The sequence below is a fragment of the Thunnus maccoyii genome, chromosome 21 (assembly GCF_910596095.1).
Source record: "Thunnus maccoyii chromosome 21, fThuMac1.1, whole genome shotgun sequence".
In the NCBI taxonomy this organism is placed as follows: Eukaryota; Metazoa; Chordata; class Actinopteri; order Scombriformes; family Scombridae; genus Thunnus; species Thunnus maccoyii.
This window is the reverse complement of record NC_056553.1, coordinates 27,472,645-27,497,224: the sequence shown is the minus strand read 5'-3', so window position 1 is coordinate 27,497,224 and position 24,580 is coordinate 27,472,645. Positions and strand designations below refer to the sequence as shown.

Genomic DNA, 24,580 nt, shown 5'->3' with positions numbered 1-24,580 from the left:
CTATCTCCCCCTAAAGATCCCCTGTCACCCCCTAAAAAAAAGACAAAAATGGGTCTATGGTGGGTCCCTGAGGGTAAATGTGGTACATGGTGATGGTGTGCGCTGTCTTACTTGGTGATGTTGTGTATGTGATGTGGAAGCCTCGGTCAGAGACGCTGAAGTCAGAGTGGAAGTGGACCCATGCAGCTGGACCGGTGGTCTGCAGGGGGCGAGGTGATGCAGTACTGCAGTACTTCCCCAGAACTGTGTCTTCAGGTAGAAGACCATCCCGGATCTACAACATTTGGCCAGAAAAAGACAATTAATAGAGGAGCAATAGTAATAAGTTGTAAAACTGCTCTACATTGAAGGCTTGCTGCAACTTGTTTTGACTAATAAATGCTGTTAAATTTAATAGACCCCCAGAGGTCTGTTAAGTTGGCTAAGTGTAGATCCTGGATCAGTGATTCCCAGACTTTTCAGACCGTGGCATGGGATTCTAAACTTTCCAACCTCCAATATAACAGGCATTTACTGTATGTACACAGATACTTATTGGTTTTATATTTCATTATATTGTATTATATTAGGTTATATTATATCATTAAGTCAAATAATATATTCCTGTCCTCAATCACCAAATAAAAAGCAACAGGTGCTGCACAGATTTACAAATAAATATTTAACTTGAAATAAACAATGAATATGATCGAAGAGGCTAATATGTTAAATGTATTTCTTTGATTTTCTTCAAAATTAAAATGATATATTTAAGGTGTACAAACAATGGTCGTAGTAATTTTAATGGGACATGTGAACCTGCTGTTGATGTGGGCAGAGAACGACCTGCAGGTCTGACTCCATGAGCAGGTGGTTTACTTACAGCACTAAAAGACAAAATGGTGAATGAGCTATCGGACAATGATGGATATATACACACGTCTTCTACAAGCAGCTAAAATTTGTCCATTAAACTGTATGTGAGTGGTGTTCAGTCTCATTTGGAGTCTCATCAGCTCAGATTCACTCGTCTCTTTGAAAGCTGAGAGGTTTCAGCATTTCTTTAAACTCTGTTTACCATGTCAAATCATTCCATCACTGCTCTGACGCTCACTTTTTTCTGATCACTGAGCTGTTGCAAAACTCCTGAGCTGGAATGCTCGTTGTGTTACTATGACAACCAAAAACTGTGTTGTCATGTCATTAGCTGCGGCATACAGAGTTTTTAATGGTGTGTTCAGACCAAATGCAAGCAAATTTTTCATGTGGCGCATTTACATACAAAGTCAATACGACCGGGGGACGCAATTCTACGTGAACACACATCTGCACTTGTTGAAAATGTTTCTTGAGCAAAGAATTTGTGAATAATTTGCGTGTATCACAGGTTTTATGAATGTCTTTCATAAACGTACAGAGAGGAGAAGGGAAAATGAGAGATTGGAGGGAAATAACAAAAAAAACAGGAGTCTGGTGAGTTCTAAGTTTAGTCAGAGGCAGAACACAAACACACAGGGACACTCTCTCAGACACTGTCGGCCCCTTCCATTGCTAGCTAGATTACAACTAATGTATAGTAATGTATTTTGGCAGTTTTGGGCGTATACACACACAACTGATCCAGCAGTCAACTTTTCACAAGTAACACAAAGTGAAAATTTGCTTCTGTCTGAACACACTATTAAAGGGTAACTACACACTCAAATTCTGCTCGCCCCCTCCCTCCCAGCATATTTTAAAAATGCAGTAGAGGACTGGATAGGACAAGAACTGTAGGCAGCGTGGCCTTGTGGCTACATAGTGTGTGACGTGGGGAATTATGGGAGACCGACTGACCACCATTTAGTGTAGCACGAATAGTGATGTAGAGCTGGTAGTCACAACTAACCAGCCATGAGCAGCTGTTGTCAGAGTCTCAGTGTCTACACTGGGAACATAGTCTGCTGGAGCATTGACAGTCACTAGAGGCATATTTATGACCCCTTGTAAATGTTTATTTGTGGTACCTATACTGTAGCTGAGCAAGCGGCTCTACTACGAGAGGCTCTCCAGTGTTAATGTATCTATGGGGGACATAGCCATAGTCCTGCTGTTTATCATGGTTAACGTAACCGTCATCAGCCCTGAATATCTTGTTAAGCTCTCAATATAGCACAGTTATTGGCGGGCCATTGTGTTGTGTTCACTGTCACAGAAAAGGAATAAATTTCTTTTTTTTTTTTTTTTTTAAATCTTTTTGCATAACCACAGATCTCTGAGTAGCATAATGTTGCCTCTCTGTCATCTTTTATCAGGCTTGCTAATGCTACCAGCAGCTCTATGTGAGAGGCACAAACTGAGGCTACAGTTATCAGTGTTTTTATAGATGGCATGGCAGCTGATATATGGAATAGACCTCGGACGCTTGCCTATTACACCATGATTAAGGAGGGGCAGAGAATTCAGCTGAACTGAATTTTTAAATCCAAGCATACAGAAATGAGCTAATTTTGTGTAGAAAAAGTAGTTTTTATACACAATGTTTATTGTTGGAAAAATCATCTGTATTAACATCATTTACCAACATAGACAAATATGATTATATGTACAGCATAAAAAAATGATTTAGTGTAATTAACTATGAATACAGTCATTTTGATATTTATTGCTTTTTACTTACCATAAAAAATTGTTAATGTAAATATCACCTTTTTTGTGATATGGTAAAATGTTATTAAAAATGGACAATTAATGAAAAATGATATGATTAATGACCATTCTTACTGCACCCATTTGCAAACCACTGTCCTAGATGACTGCGGTACAGAAGCAGTACAGATATTTCGTCCAACCACACAGAAAACACAGCTGAGTACATCTGTTTTTTTATGTGACTGTACAAAATATAATTGACTATGATGAGTAATACATTATTGAGGGTGTATAATTAAGAATAGGGTAGATTCAGCCTATTATTTGTATTTGACAGGATGTTATACCACTTAATTTTTTATTTATATTCATCAGAGGTGCAAACAAAGTAAAATAAATCTGTGATTGTGCTATTCCTTCTCTCAGCATACATGTGATACATCATGTGGTCACTTGAGATGACACTCTTAAAAGTGACTTTTACACTAAGTTGTAAGTAGGAGTAAGCCACTTGATAAATTGCTCACACTCAGTCAAGAACTTGTTTTGCTTTCTGAAGTGTAATCATTAGAAGTTTGATAAATACAGGGTCAGGTAAGCAGTTGTTCGCTTTGAACAATTGAAAACAATTAAAATAGCTTTGTCCTAGTTGACACACATGCACCCACAAAAAACATTTAACGGGAAACTTGGGTACCTCTGCTTTAAAAGTATTTCACAAATAAACTCTGCTTTTATTAGCCTACACAATCTAGCTGTAAAACCACTGGGTCTATTCAGTTCTCAGTAATTTCTCTTTTAAATGACTGATTGTATATGACAGCATTTGTCACCTCTAGGAAATCATAGTTGCAGTCTGGGTGATGCTCCAGGCTGAGAGTCCCAAAGGCAAAGGTGATGAGCAAGCTGGGCTCCACTGTCACTCTCCAATAGCAGTCCCGGCTAGGTGGGTAGTTTCCAGGGTAACCAGGTGAGTTAATGTTGCCATAGGGTGCAGTTAGTTCCCCTCCACAGACTAAGATGAGAAAGAGATCTCAGAGGATGAACATCTCAACCATACTTTCTCATAAAAAAGCCTTTATAAGCTTGACCACAGGCAGCACACTTAGGTAGAAACCTGACTGAATTAGAGGTGTAGTTGTATATTTATACAATTACACATTTGTAAACATTACAATGTTGCTTTTAGGGTTTGGTGGGTAAAGCTGAAGAACTAATAATATTAATAATAATAAAAATAATAGTAATGATATTGTAGTGCCACCACCGCATATAAAGGGCAGATGATGTTATTTGGCACTGGAAACTTTGAAAGGAATGTTAAAGAAGCTAGCTGGCAGGCTAGATATTTGCAAAAAAACTGAGATATTTATTAACAAAATAATAAATGAAACAGAGGCAAAAAATGAACCCTGGGAAATTCAACAAAAATTAAAGCTGCAAGCAGCGTTGAACAGGCCCTGAGTTTGATGAGTTTGTGTGTAAAACAAATTAATTTCCTATATTTCGTCTATTTTTAGAAAAGTAAACACTTTTAACCCACATGATCTGGTCAAAGTTTGATTGAAATGTGTACTGTCACTGAGCTCTACAGTGTGAGTATTTCACTCGCATTTGCCCCTAAAAATAGATATGTGTGAAGTGGAGAAATAATTTACTCGCACACTGTGCGACTACAAATTACAACCATAACACTATATGAAACGCTAGAGGGATTTAAAGTTGAAACAACGGATACAGAAGGTGGTGACGCTCCTAAGGCTAGTGGAGCGTCACCACCTTCTGTATCGGAAAGAAGCACAACCAGTTAGCCTCCACTTGGCTCTCAGCTAGCCCCGGCTCTCTGTTTGGATCCGACCGGACCACCGAGCCCTGGTTAGTTATTCAGGTTAAAGTGGGAAAAACCAGCGGGTCTGTCGGCCAGCTGAGTGAAGTGAAACCTGTGGAAGAAACACCGGGACCATCATGGAGAAATAGTCCGTAGAGGAGCTGCTGTGTTCAGCTGCACAGATAGGAAATCCCGCGGCTGACAGGATGTACCACTCTGTTTGGAAAAATATTTTACTCTCCTCACAGCAGTTGGAAATGTTGGGATGGACAGTGGTGCGTTTGGTTATTAGCATAATTCATAATTATCACAGATAATTATGAATTATGAAATCAAGATATTGTTAACCTTAATCAATAATTCAGGCACCAACTGTTGGATCTGTGAGGAACACAGTTGATTATTTGCAGTAATTATCAATTATCAAAGATAATTAACTAATTATAACAATAGAATTATTAATATGAACTAACAAATACGAGACACCACCCGGAAACCGGGACCAATAACCAAACAAGGTAGTCTCATAAATGGTAGTTCACCTAGAATGTTAATATCTGAGATAAACATTCAAGGGTGAACAAAGAAGGGTTGAATTCGAGCTCTGACTCTTTCAATCAGCCACTTTTCACAATATGTTACACACAATAATGACAAAAGAACTTCTCTTTAAAAGATATAACAGTGTTTATTAAACTTAGCAAAATTAACAAAGTTAACAAATGCTTCATTCAATAAACAACTATTCTAAAATCTAATTCTACCAAACAAGACACAACAGCTATGTACAGGGTTGGACACATGCAGGGGAATGCATGTGTGTGTGTGCGAGACAAGATGGCGACTGGGCCTGATGTGATGACATCGCCGGTCTGCGACGCGGACGTGACTGTGGGAGGAAGTCACGTCATGCGAGACCCGAATGGCAGAAGTATGGCGGTGTCTTGGCTAGACAAAAGCAAGATAATGCCGCCTGGTGGTCAGCGTCTTGCTCTGACACGTGTCTGATGGCGGATAAGGAAAGACAAAGCAAAGCTTTGTCCGATGTTATCTGACCATCAGATGTCAGTGCGTGTATCTGTGCGCGGCCGCGTGTGTGTTAGTCGCAAGAGAGGGAGGAGGGAAAGCGATCGTGAAAGGGGGAGAAGCAGTTCTTTTGTCCACAGACAGTGCACGTACGGACGGCAGTCTGTGACGCACGTTATCTGGTTTCTGATCGACAAAGCAGTTTACTTTCTCACTCACAGTGGCACAAACACAGCAGTAGTCCCGAGCGGGACAAACCCAAAACAGTCTAGTGTGGTGAACGAAACTAAGAGGCAGCAAACTTAAAATACTCCTAAGTGTAAGCAGAGAAAAATGGACTTGGCGGTCTGTCAACTCACACAACAAGAACAGTAGCAATAAAGCTAAAAAGCTAAATGCTAAACAACAGCAACTGATGCTGAAAAGAACACACAACTAACACTGCCTCTGCCCAGACGTATGCCTCTTACTTGGTCGCTTCAGAAAGCGAGCAGGGTGTGTGTGTAGTTCATCTTAATGTCCAACTTTGTCCTTAGCTCAGATGCAGACGGTGACCGTTCTCGCAGGGTCAGCGAAAAGCACGGCAGCTGGCTCTCAGCGGCGTGGCGGAGAGAACAGCAGAGTCGACTCGGTGAAGACGAGCGGGGCAGAGACATTCCACGTTTTCCTGATGTAACTTTTTCTTCTTCCTTTTCGAGGGAATTTGAGGACGCTGGTTGCAGCAGCGGTCTCTCTCGGATCCAGGAATGTGTTCGGGTGAACACGGGCGAAGTCTCGTCTTGTCTGGCGAGGGGAGTCTTCGATGAGGGGAAAACATGTGCGTGGAGTACCCCCTTTAGTCAAGTTGACTCACAGAGAAACGGAAGTTACCCCTAGCTCAGTGACATGGGAAAGACGTGTGTTTCAGGGCGTGCTCACATTTTAAAGGGGCAGTGATGTCATGGCTGCGTCATCAGGACACTCCGCTGTGCAGGTGCGTCTCCGCCAATGAGGAACTATATGTTGACTGTTCCCTGCTGAGGTGTGAAAATCGCAAAGCATCCTTGGAAATGGAGTTTGCAATGGAGTCCCATTGTCTGTATGCAGCATTTTGGCGCTACTCCTTTGTCTCGGGGGAAACAAAAGAAAAAGCATCTTGTGGTCAGGCCTCACAGGTTACATGTAGGCCTTCTCTGTGTGACCTCGTGGTTTGAGGCCCAACAGCAACCAACATATTAGGTGCATTACTGCCACCCTCCCCTTTGGACTACTAACCAATGATTAAATCCTACACATTAATCCTGTCTGTCTAATAAACTAAAAAAAAAAAAAAAACTGCTGCTCCACCCTCATGGCAGGTCCATTAAAGTTTTAATGCTGAGCTCCGGAACTCCAGTCTTCCTGAGTTCTTCCCTCATATAGGCTACAGTCTTTCTTGATCATTAGTACAATATATGATTACATGTGTAATAGTCTCCTCAGCCAAGTGGGAAAAAATATGTGCATATATCAACATCGGCAACTGGCAAAAATGTCAAAAAGTGATCATGTTAAATAATCATGATCTCAATATTGAACAAAAATAATCGTGATTATGATTTTTGCCATAATCGAGCACCCCTAAAAACAACATAAATTGTGATTTACATACACACACACACACAGAAAGAATTTAAATATGTATGTGATAAATTGTAAATATGTATGTAATGAATTGTTTTCTTTAAGAAACTGTTACTTGAACATGTTTCAGTGTGCTCCTAAAGTTATATGTGTGCTCCTAATTTTTTTTCATTTAGGAGCACATGTACTCCTTGAAAAAAAAAGTAAGGATTGAACACTGCTGTCAGATGTGTAGAAACACTAAGTAACTGGAGTGTGGCGCAGTCCAAAGGCTTCTGTCACAGGCATGTAGATTTCAGACCTGGGCTGACAGGTCTTACTTTACCCATCCCCCCCTCCCATTCTCTCTCTCTCTCTCTCTCTCTCTCAGCTGGAGAGAAGGATTTCAGAGTACTCTTCTTGTGAAATATCCGCATAAATCCCATGACTTTGGCCAAATCTTACATTAAAAATCACATTTTTTGTAGGAATTTTCATTGCGAATCCATTGATACAGGTTTGAAAGTGGTCGGACTTATACTTTATACATCAGACACCCCAGTTTGGCACAAAGTCCAATCCCTAGAGATTGCCTCCCCATTGGTTTACATTGTAAGGTGCAATGTGGCACTCCAACTTTCGAGGCTTACAAAATCTAAACCGTTTGTGCTGAACAAAAGTTATTAAAAACTTTGTAATAACTCAGTGTGATAAGTCATGTATTAAAGTTTGAAGCCGATACCATTAACGCCCTGGGAGGACACAGCGTTTATTCAAGGTCCAAAATTGGCACAAAGTCATACTTTCATTGGTGAACTGCGGACTTTCTGTTGGATTTCGGTCAGGGGTGTCAGCATATGAATTGTAGGTCTTGATGAGACGAATAATTGAGTTTTGGTTCGATCTCTCTACGACATTCCTACGGGCCATGGTGGCCATTTTAGATACATAGGTGGCGCTCTCGAGCACATTTTGGCACTTTTGGGGTTAATTTTTACATTCTATCAAATTTTATACCAGACCTGATGTGCATGAGCCCAAAGGGTGAAGACCCTATTGTATTTCGTGTGTTTGTTAGGGCCCGAGCACCGACCGGTGCGAAGCCCTATTGAAACTGAAGGAGTTATTATTATTCCTCCGAAACAATCGCATTTTTGAGGGCCTAAACATGCACGAAAACTCATGAAAATTTGCACAGATGTCAGGACTGGCGAAAATTTCGATATTTTATGGGTCTCGAAATAAAGCGGGACAAAATGGCTCGACAGCGCCACCTAGAAAGTCAAGAAAATTGAGCCCCTCGATACAGATTGTCGTAGGAGAACGAAATTCGGTATGCATATGTATCATGACCAGACGCACCAAAAAGTCTCAAGGACACATAGCCTAACTCCAACAGGAAGTCGGCCATTTTGTATCAAAGTTGAAATTTTGCACCGATTTTGTCATTTCCAGCCCGCATACTTTAACGAACTCCTCCTAGAGATTTGACCCCAGGACTTTCAAATTCGGTCCGTATCATCTACAGGCATAGGAGATTAAAAGTTGCTAAAACAATTCTCATTAGTCTTTCCTAGGGGGCGTGGCTGGGCGGCGAATTTCGATCCTTCGCCATGAAAAATGAAACGGCTATAACTCCGGCATACATGATCCTAAGAGAGCCAAACCTTTTGTGCTTCATAAGAGTCCCGCCCTGAACGGGTCCATGTGACAATACAGGATATGAGTCATAGCGCCACCTCCTGGCAACAGGAAGTTACATGTTTTACGCTCTGACGCCCTGTGGGCAGCACGGTGATCGAATCCAGCTGAAATTTACTGAGAATAGCCTCAAGACCTTGGAGATCTTATATTATGAAGTTGGTGACCCTTCGTTGAAAAGTGTTGCCATGGCGACGCGGCGAATTTCGATGTGACGCCATGAAATTTCAATGCCTTATAACTTGACTCCACGTGGTCTGATCTTTTCCAAATTTCATATGCTTGTTAAGAGTCCCAATCTGAACACATGTTCAGTCTCATATTTAGCGAAAGTCATAGCGCCACCTACTGGCAACAGGAAGTATCATGCGTCATACTTTGTCTAATTACTCCTAGGAAATTTGGCTGATGCACCTGAAATTAAGTCAGCTAATAAACAAGACCTTGGTGATGCTACATTTGGCAGCTCATGACCCAAAACTGAATGCTGTTACCATGGCGACACATCCTTCGCCATGAAATATGATACTGTTTTTCAGGGAGAAGGGATTGCTTTACAGTCATGAAACTTGACACACATGTCTAGAGTGATGTCAGCTAAAATCCTATGTGGTCGCTTTGAATGGGCGTGGCAAAATGGCTCAACAGCGCCCCCTTTAAAATTTCAAAATTGCAGCCCCGCCTTCCAGATTAACGTAGAAAGATGAAATTCACAGGGCACATGTATAATGTCAACACGCACAAAAAAGCCTCTTGAAGCCTTATTGTAAGTCGAACAGGAAGTCGGCCATCTTGAAAAAAATGGCACATTTTCGCCTTTTCTTGGCCATTTCGCATACCTTGTATTTTAAAGAACTCCTCCTACAGAATCCATCGTAAGGACTTAAAAATCAGTGTGTGTCATCTAGACTAGTGTATGATCATGATGGTTTGGCCGTGGCGTGGCGTTGAGTTTTGATGTTTCGCCATGACAGAGGAAATTGATATAACTTGAGTGTACACGGTTGGATCTGCCTCAAACTTTACACAACAAGTCACTGACAAAAGCCCTTCGACTGAGCGTCACTTCGACATGCGCTGGGGTGCGAGGGCCCGATCATCGCTGCTTGCAGCTTTAATTTCTTCCTTATTATTCTTTATTTATTAAGACGCCACTTCAACCCTAAATTTGACCCCCTAAACATGCTCAAAAACTTACCAAATTTGGCACGCACATCAGGTCTGGTTAAATATTTGATAAAATGTAAAAATGAACCCCCAAAGTGCCAAAATGTGCTCAAGAGCGCCAACTATGTATCTAAAATGGCCACCACGGCCCGTAGGAATGTCGTAGAGAGATCAAACCAAAACTCAATTATTCGTCTCATCAAGACCTACAATTCATATGCTGACACCCCTGACCTAAATCCAACAGGAAGTCCACAGTTCACCCATGAAAGTACGACTTTTCGCCAATTTTGGACCTTGAATAAACGCTATCTCCTCCTAGGGCATTAATGGTATCGGCTTCAAACTTTAATACATGACTTATCACACTGTGCTGAACAAAAGTTATTAAAAACTTTGTAATAACTTGAACGGTTTAGATCTAGTAAGCCCTGAAAGTTATAGTGTGACATCACACCTTACAATGTAAACCAATGGGGAGGCAATCTCTGGGGGGGATGGGTAAAGTCAGACCTGTCAGCCCAGGTCTGAAAACATCTACATGCCTGTGACAGAAGCCCTTGGACTGCGCCACACTCCAGTTACTTAGTGTTTCTACACATCCGACAGCAGTGTTCAATCCTTACTTTTTTTTTTCAAGGAGTACATATGCTCCTAAATGAAAAAAATTAGGAGCACACATAGCTTTAGGAGCACACGTGCCAAGTGACTCAAAGATTAGAGCAGCTAATGATGCACACCTATTGCCATTATCACTGATTAAGCAGACCGTCTGACCTACCATCATAAAACATCACAGCAGGACTAAAACCCTTCAACAAAATATAGCATTGTGAAACACAGACTACTCAACTGAAACCCTCCACCCTGACCTGAGACAGTGAACTGCAATTTAATACACAAAACACTATTAATGTTGGTAGTGATAGTGGTAGTTGGTATAGGTAGGGTAGTAACTAGTAAACCAAGGCCCAGTAAAAAGGGAGAGAAGCAACCTTTTCACACTCATTCATTACTATTAATTCATGATATTTAAGGTAATAATTAACCAAAGATAATGATTGAATGATTAAAGTAAGTAAGTAAAGTTGCCAACACAGACAGCTATGGTCACTGAAAACACACTTTCTTTAAATGTTTCATGTTAAGTGTGCTAGAAAAGAGAAAGATTACGCCATTTGAACTGCTGGACAGTGATTAAATAGTGACTGAGAATATAATATCAGTTGGGGGGGGGGGTCAAAGTCAACATAATAATTAAAGCTGCAAGCAGTGATGAACGGGCCCTCACACCTAGTATGTCCGAGGGACCTGCAGCTGTGCTATCACTATTGTAGGTTTTTTGACATGGCTCTGAATTGTCAGGATTATGGGACACTGTGTGAATGAGTAAAATATTATTTCCTGTGTGCAGTACATGGCGCGGTAGATGACATATCAGAAATTGTGTATACATTTGATGATCTATGTGTCATTTCCTGTTGCCCGTAGACAGTGCTATATAAGTGAAATATTAATGTAGCAATATATTTATCAGAGGGTACCTGACATGGATATACATTTTCATTTACTGCATTGTATTGCATTACATTGCATGTAGGTGATAACTATCACTTCCTGTGTCTACTATGTGGCGCTAGAGAACACCCACTAATTATACAACATTTTGCTGTATATCATGTGTAGACCACACCATGTAATTTTCATGTAAATCGGATAATGTTTGTCACATAAGTCTGATTTCCTGTTGTCAGTAGGTGGCACTATGGCTATGACTAAATACTGAAATGTAGACTCTTATGAGAAATTTGGGGCAGATTGGACAATGTAAAGCTGAGTTACAACAACTTCTTTAATGCCCAAAACCTCATTTGGTTTGGGGCAGGGTGTTCCATGAATGCTAAAAAGCTTCGCAATTTAGCATCACAAAAGGTGTTAAGATGTAACCTACCAAATTTGAAGTCCCTTGGGTAAAATCTCTAGGAGGAGTTGTTAAAATACAACACCTGTCAATGGCTTCACTTTGCATTTTTTTGTAAAGTAGATTTAAAATGGCTGACTTCCTGTTGGACTTGGGTATGGCTCCAAAAAGCTTTTTTTTGGTACATCTCCAGACCCCTCTCCAGGCCCTGGCACTTTCGTGCTCAGGCCCTAACTATAATAAAATAATCCCTTCAAAAGACAATAGGTTCCTCGCACTTTCAGTGCCAGGGACCACTGGGCCCCTGGCACTTTCGTGCTTGGGCCCTAATAATAATAATAATAATAATAATAATAATCTTTAGAAAAACAATAGGTTCCTCACACTTTCAGTTCCACAGGACAATTGGGCCTTTGGCACTTTCATGCTCGGGCCCTAATAATAATAATCCCTTCAAAAACAATAGGTTACTGACTTTCAGTGCCAGGGATTGTTGGGCACCATGCTACAAGATTGAGGTTGTCACACCCTCTACTGCGTCTTTCCTCCTCCTGTCATGCATCACCAATGCAAACCAATGCAGTTGAAGAAATAACCCTAATGCACTGAAGAGAAATAGCGGTTCACTGGTGCACCACTGTGCTTCTCAGCCTGCATCAGTGCAAAAATAGGGCCCTTAGTGTCATGTCAAAATTTTTAAAAACATTTTATGACCTTAAATAAAATGTGAGTGTTTTTAAGTCTTTTTAAAGATCTCTCATTATTAACCAAACCAAAATAGATGAAACACTCATACCTGGATCCTGAGACTGCCAAGCAACTGTGAAGCCACCACTGCTGATGGAGTGGTCAGAGCGAAACCAGAAATACAGGGCATTGTGGGAGCTGTAGAGTTCCTGTGGGTTATTTTGGCCACAGTATTTTCCAATCATGTAGGCAGAGGCACTGTCCCCATCATGAATCTGAAGGAAGTCAAAGTTGCAGTTGGTACTGCCCTCCAGGTCAAAGAAAGGGAAGGTAATGCGCAGGATCTAAAGAAGGGAAAACACAGGATTTGAAGGACTTCTGTCATTCTGGTCCATTTGAAATATATTCATATCCACTAGCACTAACAATTCCCATCTCTTTCTGTCGCTCTCGCTCATTAGTTTGGTATTAGGACACAAACATGTACTTTCTATGGTTCAGTTGGCCTCAGCACTCTCAGCAACCCTTTTTCCATCTGCTACAAGCAGCACTTTTCAGCAAACAACTGATTAAATGACAGTGCACTACCTACCTAGCACACAAGGTTTTGTGATCCAGCAACCTAAGAGACAGATCATTTTCTAAGAAGTTGGTAAATTCTAAACTTGAGCTCAAATGCCAGTATCATCTGCTGACCAGAAATAAGACTCTGTGATTGAGCTACAACAGTGAGCATTCACTTGTTTGACACAATGTTTGACACAATGATGATTGACCATCATATGTAATATGAAATAAAATGTTGTGCTTCCAATGCAGTGTTTCTGGAAAAAGTAATTTGATCCCACCAATGCTTATAACATCATGATCCATGCATAAAAACATTCCTTAAATGTGAAACCTACTCAGAAACACTGAGGGAGGTTTAGAGAACCTACACAGAAGGGTTTTTTGTTAGCTGAAAAGCTCAAATGAACCGCCTGTACATCACCTGTCCAGAATGGAATGACTGAGACAGATATAACATGACAGAAATTACACAAATGACAGAAGGAACGAAGGACAAAGGAAATCTCTTTCACCTAAATAAGAGAGACTAAATCATACCTTGTTTGGGTCAATACGGATCACCCAGGCACAGCTGACCTGGTGATCATATTCATCATGACCTGGGGTGTTGGGATAACTGAAGGAACCTGCAGGGCCAGTCAGGTAACCTCCACACTCTGGAAAACATGTACACACTTACAGTGACCTAAACTGGTAAAAACTTGTTTGTGAACACCATAAAGTCTTAATCACAGGTCTTTAGGAGACTGAATCAGAAATCCTGCACATTGTTGCTCCCTACTTATACTAGCTTTATTTAGTTGCGTTATCTCCCAGTAGACATATGTTTTCCTTACATCAAGAGTACTCTCTTTACTTAGTCACAGCATATTAGGATTAAAGCTAAACTAACCTCAACTAGTAGTATAACCAAGTACTAGGTTTAGCAATTTTCACATTTTTTTCCACATTCAGTGCAACATAATTCTGAAATTCTCAGTGGTTTATAAACCCAAAATTGACCCAGAGGAAAAAAAAAAAAAAAAAAAATCAAGAATACAAATAACAACAATATAAGCATAATATTTAGAATAATAGATTACAGTACATAGTCTTTATATGATTATGATTGTATGAGTAAAGATAAAATATTTAACAATACATCAATCAATCAATTTTTATTTATATAGTGCCAAATCACAACAAAAGTCATCTCAGGGCACTTTTCACATAGAGCAGGTCTAGGCTGTACTCTTTATCAAGCCCATCCCTCAACTTCTTCCTCCCTGTGTCCTTCTACTCTCTTCATCTTTTTTCTTGTTGTTTCTCCACCTCTTCTCAGCCCATCCCTCTTTACACCTGCCCCTCACCTCCCCCTGCATATCTTCTTGTCCTGCCAATACCTTGCTGTGAAGTCTGGCAGAGTGGGCCAGTCCACTGTGCAGTGCAAGTACATGTGAATCCATTAATGCCATCAGTGCAGGTTCCTCCATTCTGACAGGGGTTGCTCAAGCATTCATTGATATTCTGGTCACAGTTCACTCCTTGCCAGCCAGAGTTGCAATTACAGTTGTAGCCAGGAGCTGTGGTGGTTGCCTGTAATAGCAGTAGTGCACTAATCATTTCATCTGCATTTCAGTTATGCATTTGTTGTTTTCTTTTCTTGAGAATATCATTAACACAGATACAAGGCAGGATTTATGAAGCATTCAAAGACTGAGTCAGACTACAGCCACAGTAATGGGCAGATGCAATATGACAGATGTTAAAAACTATTTAATGCTTGTCAAGTCTACTGACAACATACTGTAAACAATAATTACAGGTGAATGTCAGTATCAGTGCTGTGTGACTGATGTGTCATTGACATTTAAATGATAAGGCTAGAGTTATTTCTACATCTCTAAAAACAACTTGCAACTATTTAGTTTCATTTTTAAATAAAGGTTCAGTAATTTCCTAAAACAGCTGGGGACTGTAGTTTTAGCAAATGTTACTCAAGCAGGTAGGAATAGTGCAATTAGTCAAAATAAACTACAGTGTGTGTTTGATGTGATTCATCATATCTTTTACAGTTTTTGGTTTTTGGACAACAACCAAGGTCTACGACAGAGGAAAAAGATACAGTATATCAGGTTTTAGACACATACACAATACTTGTTAGTAGATCAATTCATTATTTTTTTTATTTTTTCATGGAATTTGTTGACTATAAGAAAATATAGAATATTACCAGTGATGTCCTTTGAAATTATCATTGTAGATAAAGTTAGAGGCAACATTAAGTTATCTTTGTCGTTATTGCCAATCAGCATCCCAACATTTCTGAGGCGGCTTACATACACAGTCTCACACACTTACCACACACTGTCCATTGACACAGGGGTTGTTGGTCTGACAGATGTTGCTGGTCTGGGTGCAGCCAGTCGCGCCATATCCATTGCCTATGTAGCCTGGAGGGCAGGTACATACAGGGAGGCTGGAGCCTGGTGGGTGTGGTTTTAGTAAGAAAAAGAACACATGGTCATGTCCCACATTACACATCTCATCTGTAAAATGCACTTGTGTGAAATATACTCTATATTACATGTAGATAAAAAATAGTAGAGACTTATCTGTACACAAAAGAACAAGTGTTTGTTATTTTGGACATTGTAAGAAGTAGAGCTATATTGGGTTAAGAGGGGTCTGAATTTGTTTTATTTAAAAAAAAAAACCAAGACCCTCCCCAGCATTAATAATGTTTAATATATTTATTATATTATTTATAATAATATAAAAGTAAAAGAGGCAGCTCTGCACCAATTACATGATACCTGTATTGTATAGCCAGCCATGTTGGAGAAGTTAATTACAGTTTATCAGAGGTCAGTGTTCACTGATGTGTGGAAGAGAGAGAGAGCTGTGTGTAGCATATGCAACACACACTACAGTAGAGCACTATGACAATCTGACAATCAGGGGTGACGTGCCATGTACAGTAATAGCAAGACAAAGTAGGCCTACACCACACAACTGAGAGCCGAAGTCACATCGTAACTTCCAGATGTTTACTTCTGTAAGAAAACTGTGTAAATCAGCATCATGTAAAATCAAATTGACATTTGTAACTCTGCTAATAAGTAAAAACCAGAACCTTTCTCAACAGTGTGTTGTGTGGCTCACTTCATATGTTTAGATAAGGACAGGAGTTTTCTGGAAAACCATCAAATATCATAGTTTATTTAATACTTATTTTTAGCAGCCTTTAATGAATACAATTTCCCACAAGTCCTATATATTTGTAGGCTCAACGTGACTCAACAGAGGAGACGAGTCCATGAGCGAGTGGAGGGGTCGCAACAGTTCAGACATGTCTGTAATGTCTGTAAGCAGGACAGAGAGGACACTGTACAAGTCTTTACACAGTACAGATTACAATTAGAAACATAAACAATGAGTTTAGAGTAAAACGCCCATGAATTTTATGGATATGGATGGAACCAAGTTACAATGACAAGTACCCATGCTGCTGCACTCGCACTTCTTTTCATGGGGGCTGTAGTTTTTTTGTGCCCACAACATGATCATTGTTTAACTTTGTGAAAATAAAGTTTTAAAATTCTGATACCAACTGCTGTAGCGGTCAGAGGATATGGAAAAAAAAACCCAGGAACACACTTCATTTTTTCAGAAAGACTGGTGAAAGAAACACTAAAAAAGAGATTGTGTTGAGTTAAGCTGTGGAACCAAGGACGTGAAGTCATGACTTCGGCTTTCTATTATCTATCCTATTAACTGACCAAAACAAACAAACAAAAAACCTGTAACCTGTAACCACATGTAGACTCAGAGCAAGCTGCTTCTGGACAATAGGGCTGGAAAACAATCAAGGAGAATGAAAGAAAATTATGATGTCATTTTAGATTTCTTAATGTTGAACATGCAGTTGACAACACTGCATGCGCACAGGGGTGCTTGAAAATATGACGATAAGCAAAAGCAACCTGTGATGCAGACTTTGAATTATATCATAGGCTAACTGTATACAACACATTTTACCTTACTGTAGTTCTGTTTTCTGTTATGATGCAGAATAAAGTGAAGATGGGAGCTGCTGTATGTAAGTGTAAAATGGCTCTGTTGAGAGAACACACAGTCAGAAGCAGTAATGCAATCATGCATATGTTTGTTTTTACCTGGGCTGGAGGAGCAAGTAGCTAATGGGTAACAGCCTCCGTTGTTGGAAGTGCAGATATTGGTCTGGGTGCATCTTCTCCCATCTCCCTCATAACCTGCAGAAATACAAGAGCCGTCTGTCAGGCAGATGATGGCAGTTAGTTTTTATTTCTAGTTAAACTCAGATTGTGGCTTGCTGTGGTGGTTATGTGTATATATATATACACACACACACACACACATACTGTGCAAATTTAGGCACTTTAGATTTTTAGATTCTTATCCATTATGCAGTACCATCCAGGAAGTGTCTGATCAGTCCCAAATGTACTCTGCAGCATGACAATGACCCCAAACCTAAAGCCAGAGTCATAAAGACCTATCTTTAGCAACAAGAAGAACAAGGAGCCCTGCAACAGACGGTAAGGCCCCACAGAGCCTGATCTCAACATCATGGAGTCAGTCTAGGATTACATGAAGATATTGTGGTCCTTTTTTTAATATTACTACTGTTAACTGCTACTGCTGATGAAAACATAAAATATTCTGTTGCCGCTGCTGCTTAAAAGCTTTCCACTGACAAACTAACAGGAGGCTTTTACTGTGGCAAAGTTGTAGAAAATGAAATGTGTTTATCACAGAGCTAGTGGAGCTTCTTTAGTAGGGCTACTCTTCAATTTTAATTTGTGAATTAATGATAAAAGATTCATCTGGAATTACAAATAAAGACTTTTTAAACCCCACCCTGCACCTCTGCACAACCCGGGGTGGCTGTGGCTCAGGAGGTAATCGGGAGATCGGGAGATCGGGAGATCGGCGGATACGGGCTCCTCCAGTCCGCATGTCGAAGTGTCCTTGGGCAAGACACTGAATCCCAAGTTGCTCCTGATGGCTGCACTAGCACCCTGCGCAGTAGCTTGCCGCCATCGGTGTGTGAGTGTGTGTGCGGTGGATGGCACTAGGCTATATAAGCACATTTAACCCTACAGAGGTGCGCCGCAACACCTGATAATGGTGTCGCAGCCGCTAATTATATGCCTGTATGATACCTGTACCTGATACCTGGAATTACCGCATTTTAACATTTTTACCCATGTGTTTTCATGTATGAAAACAGCCCAAATTAACACTGTAAGCGAACTACTTGATAATTAAAGCTGTAAGCAGCGATAAACGGACTCTCGCGCCTCCACGCCTGTCGGGCACGGCGCAATCGAAGGGCCTCTGTCACGGGCATGTAGATGTCTTCAGACCCGGGCGCTATTCAGCCAGGTTGCATCAATGATGGAATATTGTCATATAGACGTGTTCAGGCCAGGAGATTTATCAAACATGTAAAGTTTGGTGCAGACTGGAGCATTTACAATAAAGTTATAGCAACTTCCTCTGTCATGGCAAAATATCAAATCTCAACGGTGTGAAGATGAGAATTTTCTGCAGGGTGAGACATGTCTGCCTTGCTCACACCTGTGTCATCAAAATGATGCAAGTTTTGGGCCCATTCACTTGAATTTCAATTAGTAAATTGAAAACTCTTGACGAGTTTGTGTGTAAAACAAATTAATTTCCTAATTTTCATCAAGTCTATTTTTAGAAAAGTAAAGACTTTTAACCCACATGAGGTGGTCAAAGTTTGATTGAAATGTGTACTGTCAGGAGGAAAACCAACATGAAACTGTATCATTGTCCCCCACCTGGTGAAATTGGAGGGGTTGGGGGCAATTTTAAATGCCAATAAAACAATTTGCTTTTAAAAACAAAAACCCCTGAGTGGTGTAAAGGCTGCTTCTTTAAAGACATTTAGCATATACATATTGTTTCTAAACAAAGAAGAGCTCATTTTAGCCGTGGAGTGGTTCACATGTGTGATTTTACCAACAAAGTGAAATTCAAATTTATAGTATTGTTCTATTGTGACAACAGATTTATGTTTTCATCAAAAACAGACAAGATATCACATGATTTATACGTGTTCCCTATGTATTTCCTAGTATATAGAAATATATAAAGTACCACAAAGCTTATAATGTGATACAGGTACAGATCAGTGCTGAATACTAGAAAGATTGAATACTAAGATCTAATACTAATACTAAGATTGAATACTAAGATCTTGAATACTAAGATTTTCACAGATCTAAAAGTGTAGGTTCACATAAGAAAGTATTAATGCATGTATCAAATACATGACTTACACACTCTTATCTATGTGCACGACATACAAAATATAGTCTACAAAGCTGACATGTTAACAGTGGGGGTGCAACAGATCACAAAACTCACGGTTCGGGTCATATCACGGATTTGAGTCAAACAAATAAAACTTTGTTTTCCATTTATTCTCTAACACACATACAGCAAGAAACAGCAGGGAACTTTTGCCCATGGTCTTAAATGAAAACAACATTTAAGATGTCCAATGTTTAAATAAAATAAAATAAAATGTATAAAATATTCAATGTTCAATTATTGCAATATGAGGCATGATGCCTTCCTCTTTTAAACACGCTAGTGTATGAAACAGCCTGTGTCCACATCATCAAAACTTGATGATACTTTAAAAACATGAATACACGTCTTGTCCTGCAGCTTGTTGAATGAGCCACCAAACAAACATTCACCGCTAACGTCAGTTAGCAGCTAGATGCTAATTAGCTGCTCAGCTGCAGCACATCAAACAGCGTGTAAACATACCTACAGATGTCACTTCAGACCCGTTAGATGCTGGTTTGATCGTTACCCTTCAAAATCCCTGTTAGCGACACGCTGTCTGCCCATGACTTGTACTTACAGCAGTTTATTTACTTTGTCTTAAATGAGACATTAAATTTTGCAATTAATCCGCAGTTCATATACCTGCCGAACTGTGGGGGGCGATCCGTACGAATCACGGATCAACCACAATCAGTTACACCACTAGTTAACACTTGTTATTCTACAAAAAACTAAAAACGGGATCAATTCCACATGAATGAGTGAGTCCAGACATCTCACTGTAACTTCAACAAGTAAACTACTCACAACACATTATATGTATATCTCTGCTGCATTCTTGTTAAGGAGATAAATTCACACAACAGCCACACAGAGAGACATTTAACCATCAGAGATGAAATTAGCGACCAAAGAGACAGAGAGAGAGAAGCTGTATCTGACTCACGTTATCTGATGTCTTCTTCTTTCTATCATGGAGATGAAGTATTCATGTCATAACGTCCATTTGTAGCTGTTGGTCATCTTGTTTGTTAGTTAACAAAATTTTATGGCCGCTGTTTAACCAGTCTGATATCATTAGCAACAATGACAAACAAGCTAACTCTCCTGGTTGTTTCTCCGGTTGCTTCTCTCTCCAGCCGCTCCCTGGCGGTGTCCTGCTGCGCTGCACAGTCCAGATAATTTCTCCCATTAGCTTAACAACAGTCCTTAACAGTCCTTCAATGGATGTATGAAGAGTCCCTCAGCCTGCTATTCACAAGTCAGCTGTTGCATTGGCTAACGCAAGGAGCTATCTACTGCTGCTACTCTGCCTTACAGTGGAGAGAATTGAAGATGAATTCTGGAAACTATTATTGGACCAACTCGATGTCAATATTGCATTCTGGTTGTTGATTGGTTAGGGAGGCCGTCCTCCCTTGGAGCATCATTTTACGTGTCTTTTCCAAAGAGGAGAGAAAAAATATGTTGTAAATAATACTGAGATTTTGTAATGGTTTATTTCAACCAAATATTCTTTTTTATATTTTGATCTCCCTCTTGCCTCTCAAAAAATAGCGGAGGATCAACCTCCTCTGCCTCTATGGACCAGCCTCCACTGTGTGGAGGCTGGTCCACACAGTGGAGGCTGGTCCCTTTCTTCCCTCCTCTCTCTCTCCCCTCTCAGTTGGAGAGGAGAATGTTAAAGTACTCTTCTTGTGAAATCTCCTCATAAATCCCGTTACTTTGGCCAAATCAAATTTTTAACGCCATCTCCTCCAAAGGTGTTACTGGTATCGGCTTCAAACTTTAATACATTACTTATGACACTGTGCTGAAAAGAAGTTGTTGAAAAGTTGGATAAGCCCTGAAAGTTGCAGTGCCACATCACCCTTACAATGTAAAGCAATGGGGAGGCAATCTATGGGCACGGACTTTGTGTGAAACAAAGGCTTCTGATGTCTAAATTATAAGTCTGACCACTTTCAAACCTGTACCAATGGATTCGCAACAAAATTCCCTACAAAAATATGATTTTTAATGTAAGATTTGGTCATGGGATTTATGAGGATATTTCACAAAAAGCGTACTCTAAAATCCTGCTCTCCAACTGCTCCTGGTAATTTCACTCCCTCAGTGCTGTGAAACATTCCGCAGTACACACTCATAAAATCACAGGAGGAGCAAGAAAAGACTTTAAAACTCACACTCTGATATCTCAAAAACAGTAAAAGATAGAAAACACATGTAAAATTCAAGATTTGTAGGTCAAAGTTTCGTGATTCATTTAAAGTTCAAATGAAGTTTGTATCTAAAATTATGTGGAAACAGTAAATGTTAAAAAAGGTGTGGGTCCGCTCACACTCTCCATTCAAATATATGAGTATTTTTCAGTGTCCAGCTGCACTTACTTATTGTCTCTACACACCTGACAGTACACATTTCAATCAAACTTTCAAAACAAAAGCACACCACACTTGTAAGAAATGTCCCTCATTTTTAAAAAGCAAAATGAACTGATCCCGACGGGCCAGAGTGCGAGGTCCCGACCAATGCTGTTTGCGGCTTTAATTTAAACAGCATTTGTATAGGAATGATCCTGTCCCAAGCTTTTTGATCCATATAAGCCTTTAATCACTGTAGCCGTGAGCTGTTTCCAATAGAAACAAAAATTATGAATGCAACTATAGTTCTGTGAATTCTGGATGATAACCAGACTTCATCGCCATTCTGAGTCTTGACAAGAAGATTCTGTGGGAGATGACTGCTGGATGTCAGGTTCCCTTATCATGTTGCTTGCATAACAAAGCTGATGAGTGACTTTTTTGGTATATGGTCTTGATCTGCACATACGTACTATGGATATCCAGGTATTACATAATATCTGTAACAGTCATCCAGAGTATCATAGAACAGTTACTCTTGCAGTCATAATGCTTATTTTTTACCCTCATACCTGGAGGGCAGGGACCACAGTGGAAGGAGCCCATGGTGTTCAGGCATTGCACCATGGGAGTATTGGAGCAGCCGCCATTATTGGTCAAACATTCATCCACATCCTGACAGCTGTAGCCATTGCCTTGCCAACCTAAGAAATAGTAGAGGTAATTAGAACAAATTTCCATCTATTCAGGCTATACAATAAGATACATTCACATAGAAATATATATACACAAACAGTGTTAATACAAAAAACTACAATATTGATTTTTTTCTCAATTGTGTGCATGCAAACACAAGTACCAACATATTGGCCACCTAGTAAGCAATCCTTGCACAGTGAGATACCATCATCTGGAAAAGGGCCAGAGCAAGATCAGTGCAATTTTAATAGAGTGAAAAAATTCTGAGCAACTGGAGCTGGTACACGCAGAACTGGTCAATCGAATTAGATCCAATTATCATCTTTATCTATTTTTTGTTTTTCTCTAGGAGTCACAGTTCCAAAAGTATGATTGTAAGCAGCCCATATATAAATATACTGTACACAACCCCAAATATGCTTCAAACAATGACTCTATTCTTTGCTGAAGACAGTGATGGTTAAGCTGTGTACTACTAATTTTACCGTGTTCAACTATAATATACTTATTTATAAAATGTATCTAAGATCACAGGAAAAGGATGAAAGCATCATCATTATCAAAACAAATCTACAACAATGTGGCTCATTGTTTCAGTTCACTGTTGTTGTGCTACCACACTGTTATGCTATTGTTATGTTATAATAAACAAAGCGGGAAGCCACTCCTGCTCTACTGACAGATATCTCTTCCATTCCACACTTCATTTAAAAAAGGGCCCAGTATGAGTTGTGATATTGAGAGTTACCAGCTGGACATGCTCCACAGTAGAAAGAACCCTGGGTGTTGTAGCAGGGAACCGCAGGGTTGGTAGAACAAGGCTTGTTGGGTAGGTTGCACTCATTAACATCAGCCACACAGGCTGGGCTCCCAGCTGGAGCCTCCCAGCCACTCTCACAAATACACTGGTATTTAGGCTGTTTATTGGGAAAACGTGGACACAATGAGAAAATTCTGTCAACCAAATCACATCTATAGTACAGCAGTATTAGACAGTTACAACAAAATTCAATAATATTGAGAAAAAAATCCTGGAACTGGCAGACAACTGTTGCTAAATGACATCACTTGCTGCTATTGATGCTGCAAAACTATTTTGAATATTGACATGTTCAATCTTAGAATAAGTAATAAGTGGCAATTGACATAGTCCATTCCAATCAAATAAACAGTATATATCCCTTCTGTTGCCCTCCAATGATTAAAATATCACTATATTGCTGTTTCTTTATACCTTCACAACTCTGCATTTATTAATCACTGTAAATGCTTCCATTATACTGTACCATATAGGTATAAATACAATTTATCATAAAACAATTAATATTTTGTTCTACCTTGAAAGATAATACAAATCAAAATGTTCTTCCCCTCTCTTTTTCTGCAGTTGAAATTATTTGTTATCACAGAGGTTATATTGCTCTGCACAGATAATAAAAACTACCTTCAGTGTTAATTCAATCTAATAGCGTGGATTTTCACAACCTCTCTGTTCAGTTAATACTGTAGATTCTGCTATATATTTTTTGAATGTGCCAAGTAGACTAGTTACCTCTCCTGGTGTAATCCGGTCTGCATCAATACATGTGCCATGTATGCACAGGTCCTGTCCTTCATTTCTGCAGTCGTCATAACGCACAGTACAGAGAGTCCCAGACCATTCTGGAGAACAGTTACAACTGCAAAGAAAGAGAAAGATCATTAAAAGCATATATATTTAAGCATTCATTTTTGCTTCATTATTCAGTTTACTTTTAACTAAATTGTAAAAAGATATACTGATTAACAACACACTGGGCATTTTGGATTTTGGGTCAAGTCGAATCCAGGGGCTTTTGAAAGTAGGTGTTTCACATAATCTTGTATTCACATTTTCCTTGTACTTTTTTTTTTCTTTGTTCAGCTTCCTCATGAAATTTCTATTTATTTATAGAATTTGTAAAACTACGAATGGTAAATTAACCTGTGTGCACTTAAGTTCTTTGGTGAAATACTGAAAGAAAATAAAATTCTTAAGTAACATGACTTATTTTGCCAATATAAAGAGTATGTGAAATCTGCATAGCTAAACCAAAT

The 24,580-nt window shown here is 39.7% G+C and overlaps 1 protein-coding gene across 2 annotated transcripts in view; it reads right to left on the bottom strand.

The window, feature by feature from the left end:
* The window catches only part of cubn (cubilin (intrinsic factor-cobalamin receptor)), a 184,286-nt gene that overhangs the window by 144,495 nt on the left and 15,211 nt on the right, over positions 1–24,580 (bottom strand). Inside the window, exons 7-16 of one of the 2 annotated variants that reach the window (XM_042398686.1) lie at positions 24,057–24,183; positions 23,253–23,421; positions 22,378–22,509; positions 17,249–17,344; positions 15,432–15,556; positions 14,474–14,666; positions 13,629–13,747; positions 12,631–12,865; positions 3,444–3,625; positions 112–274 (exon numbers count right to left, since the gene is read on the bottom strand). In XM_042398686.1, the coding sequence (XP_042254620.1) occupies positions 112–274; positions 3,444–3,625; positions 12,631–12,865; positions 13,629–13,747; positions 14,474–14,666; positions 15,432–15,556; positions 17,249–17,344; positions 22,378–22,509; positions 23,253–23,421; positions 24,057–24,183 (1,541 nt within the window). Of the gene's footprint in view, positions 1–111; positions 275–3,443; positions 3,626–12,630; positions 12,866–13,628; positions 13,748–14,473; positions 14,667–15,431; positions 15,557–17,248; positions 17,345–22,377; positions 22,510–23,252; positions 23,422–24,056; positions 24,184–24,580 lie in introns of those variants that run through there. The other variant, XM_042398687.1, reaches the window with a different exon arrangement.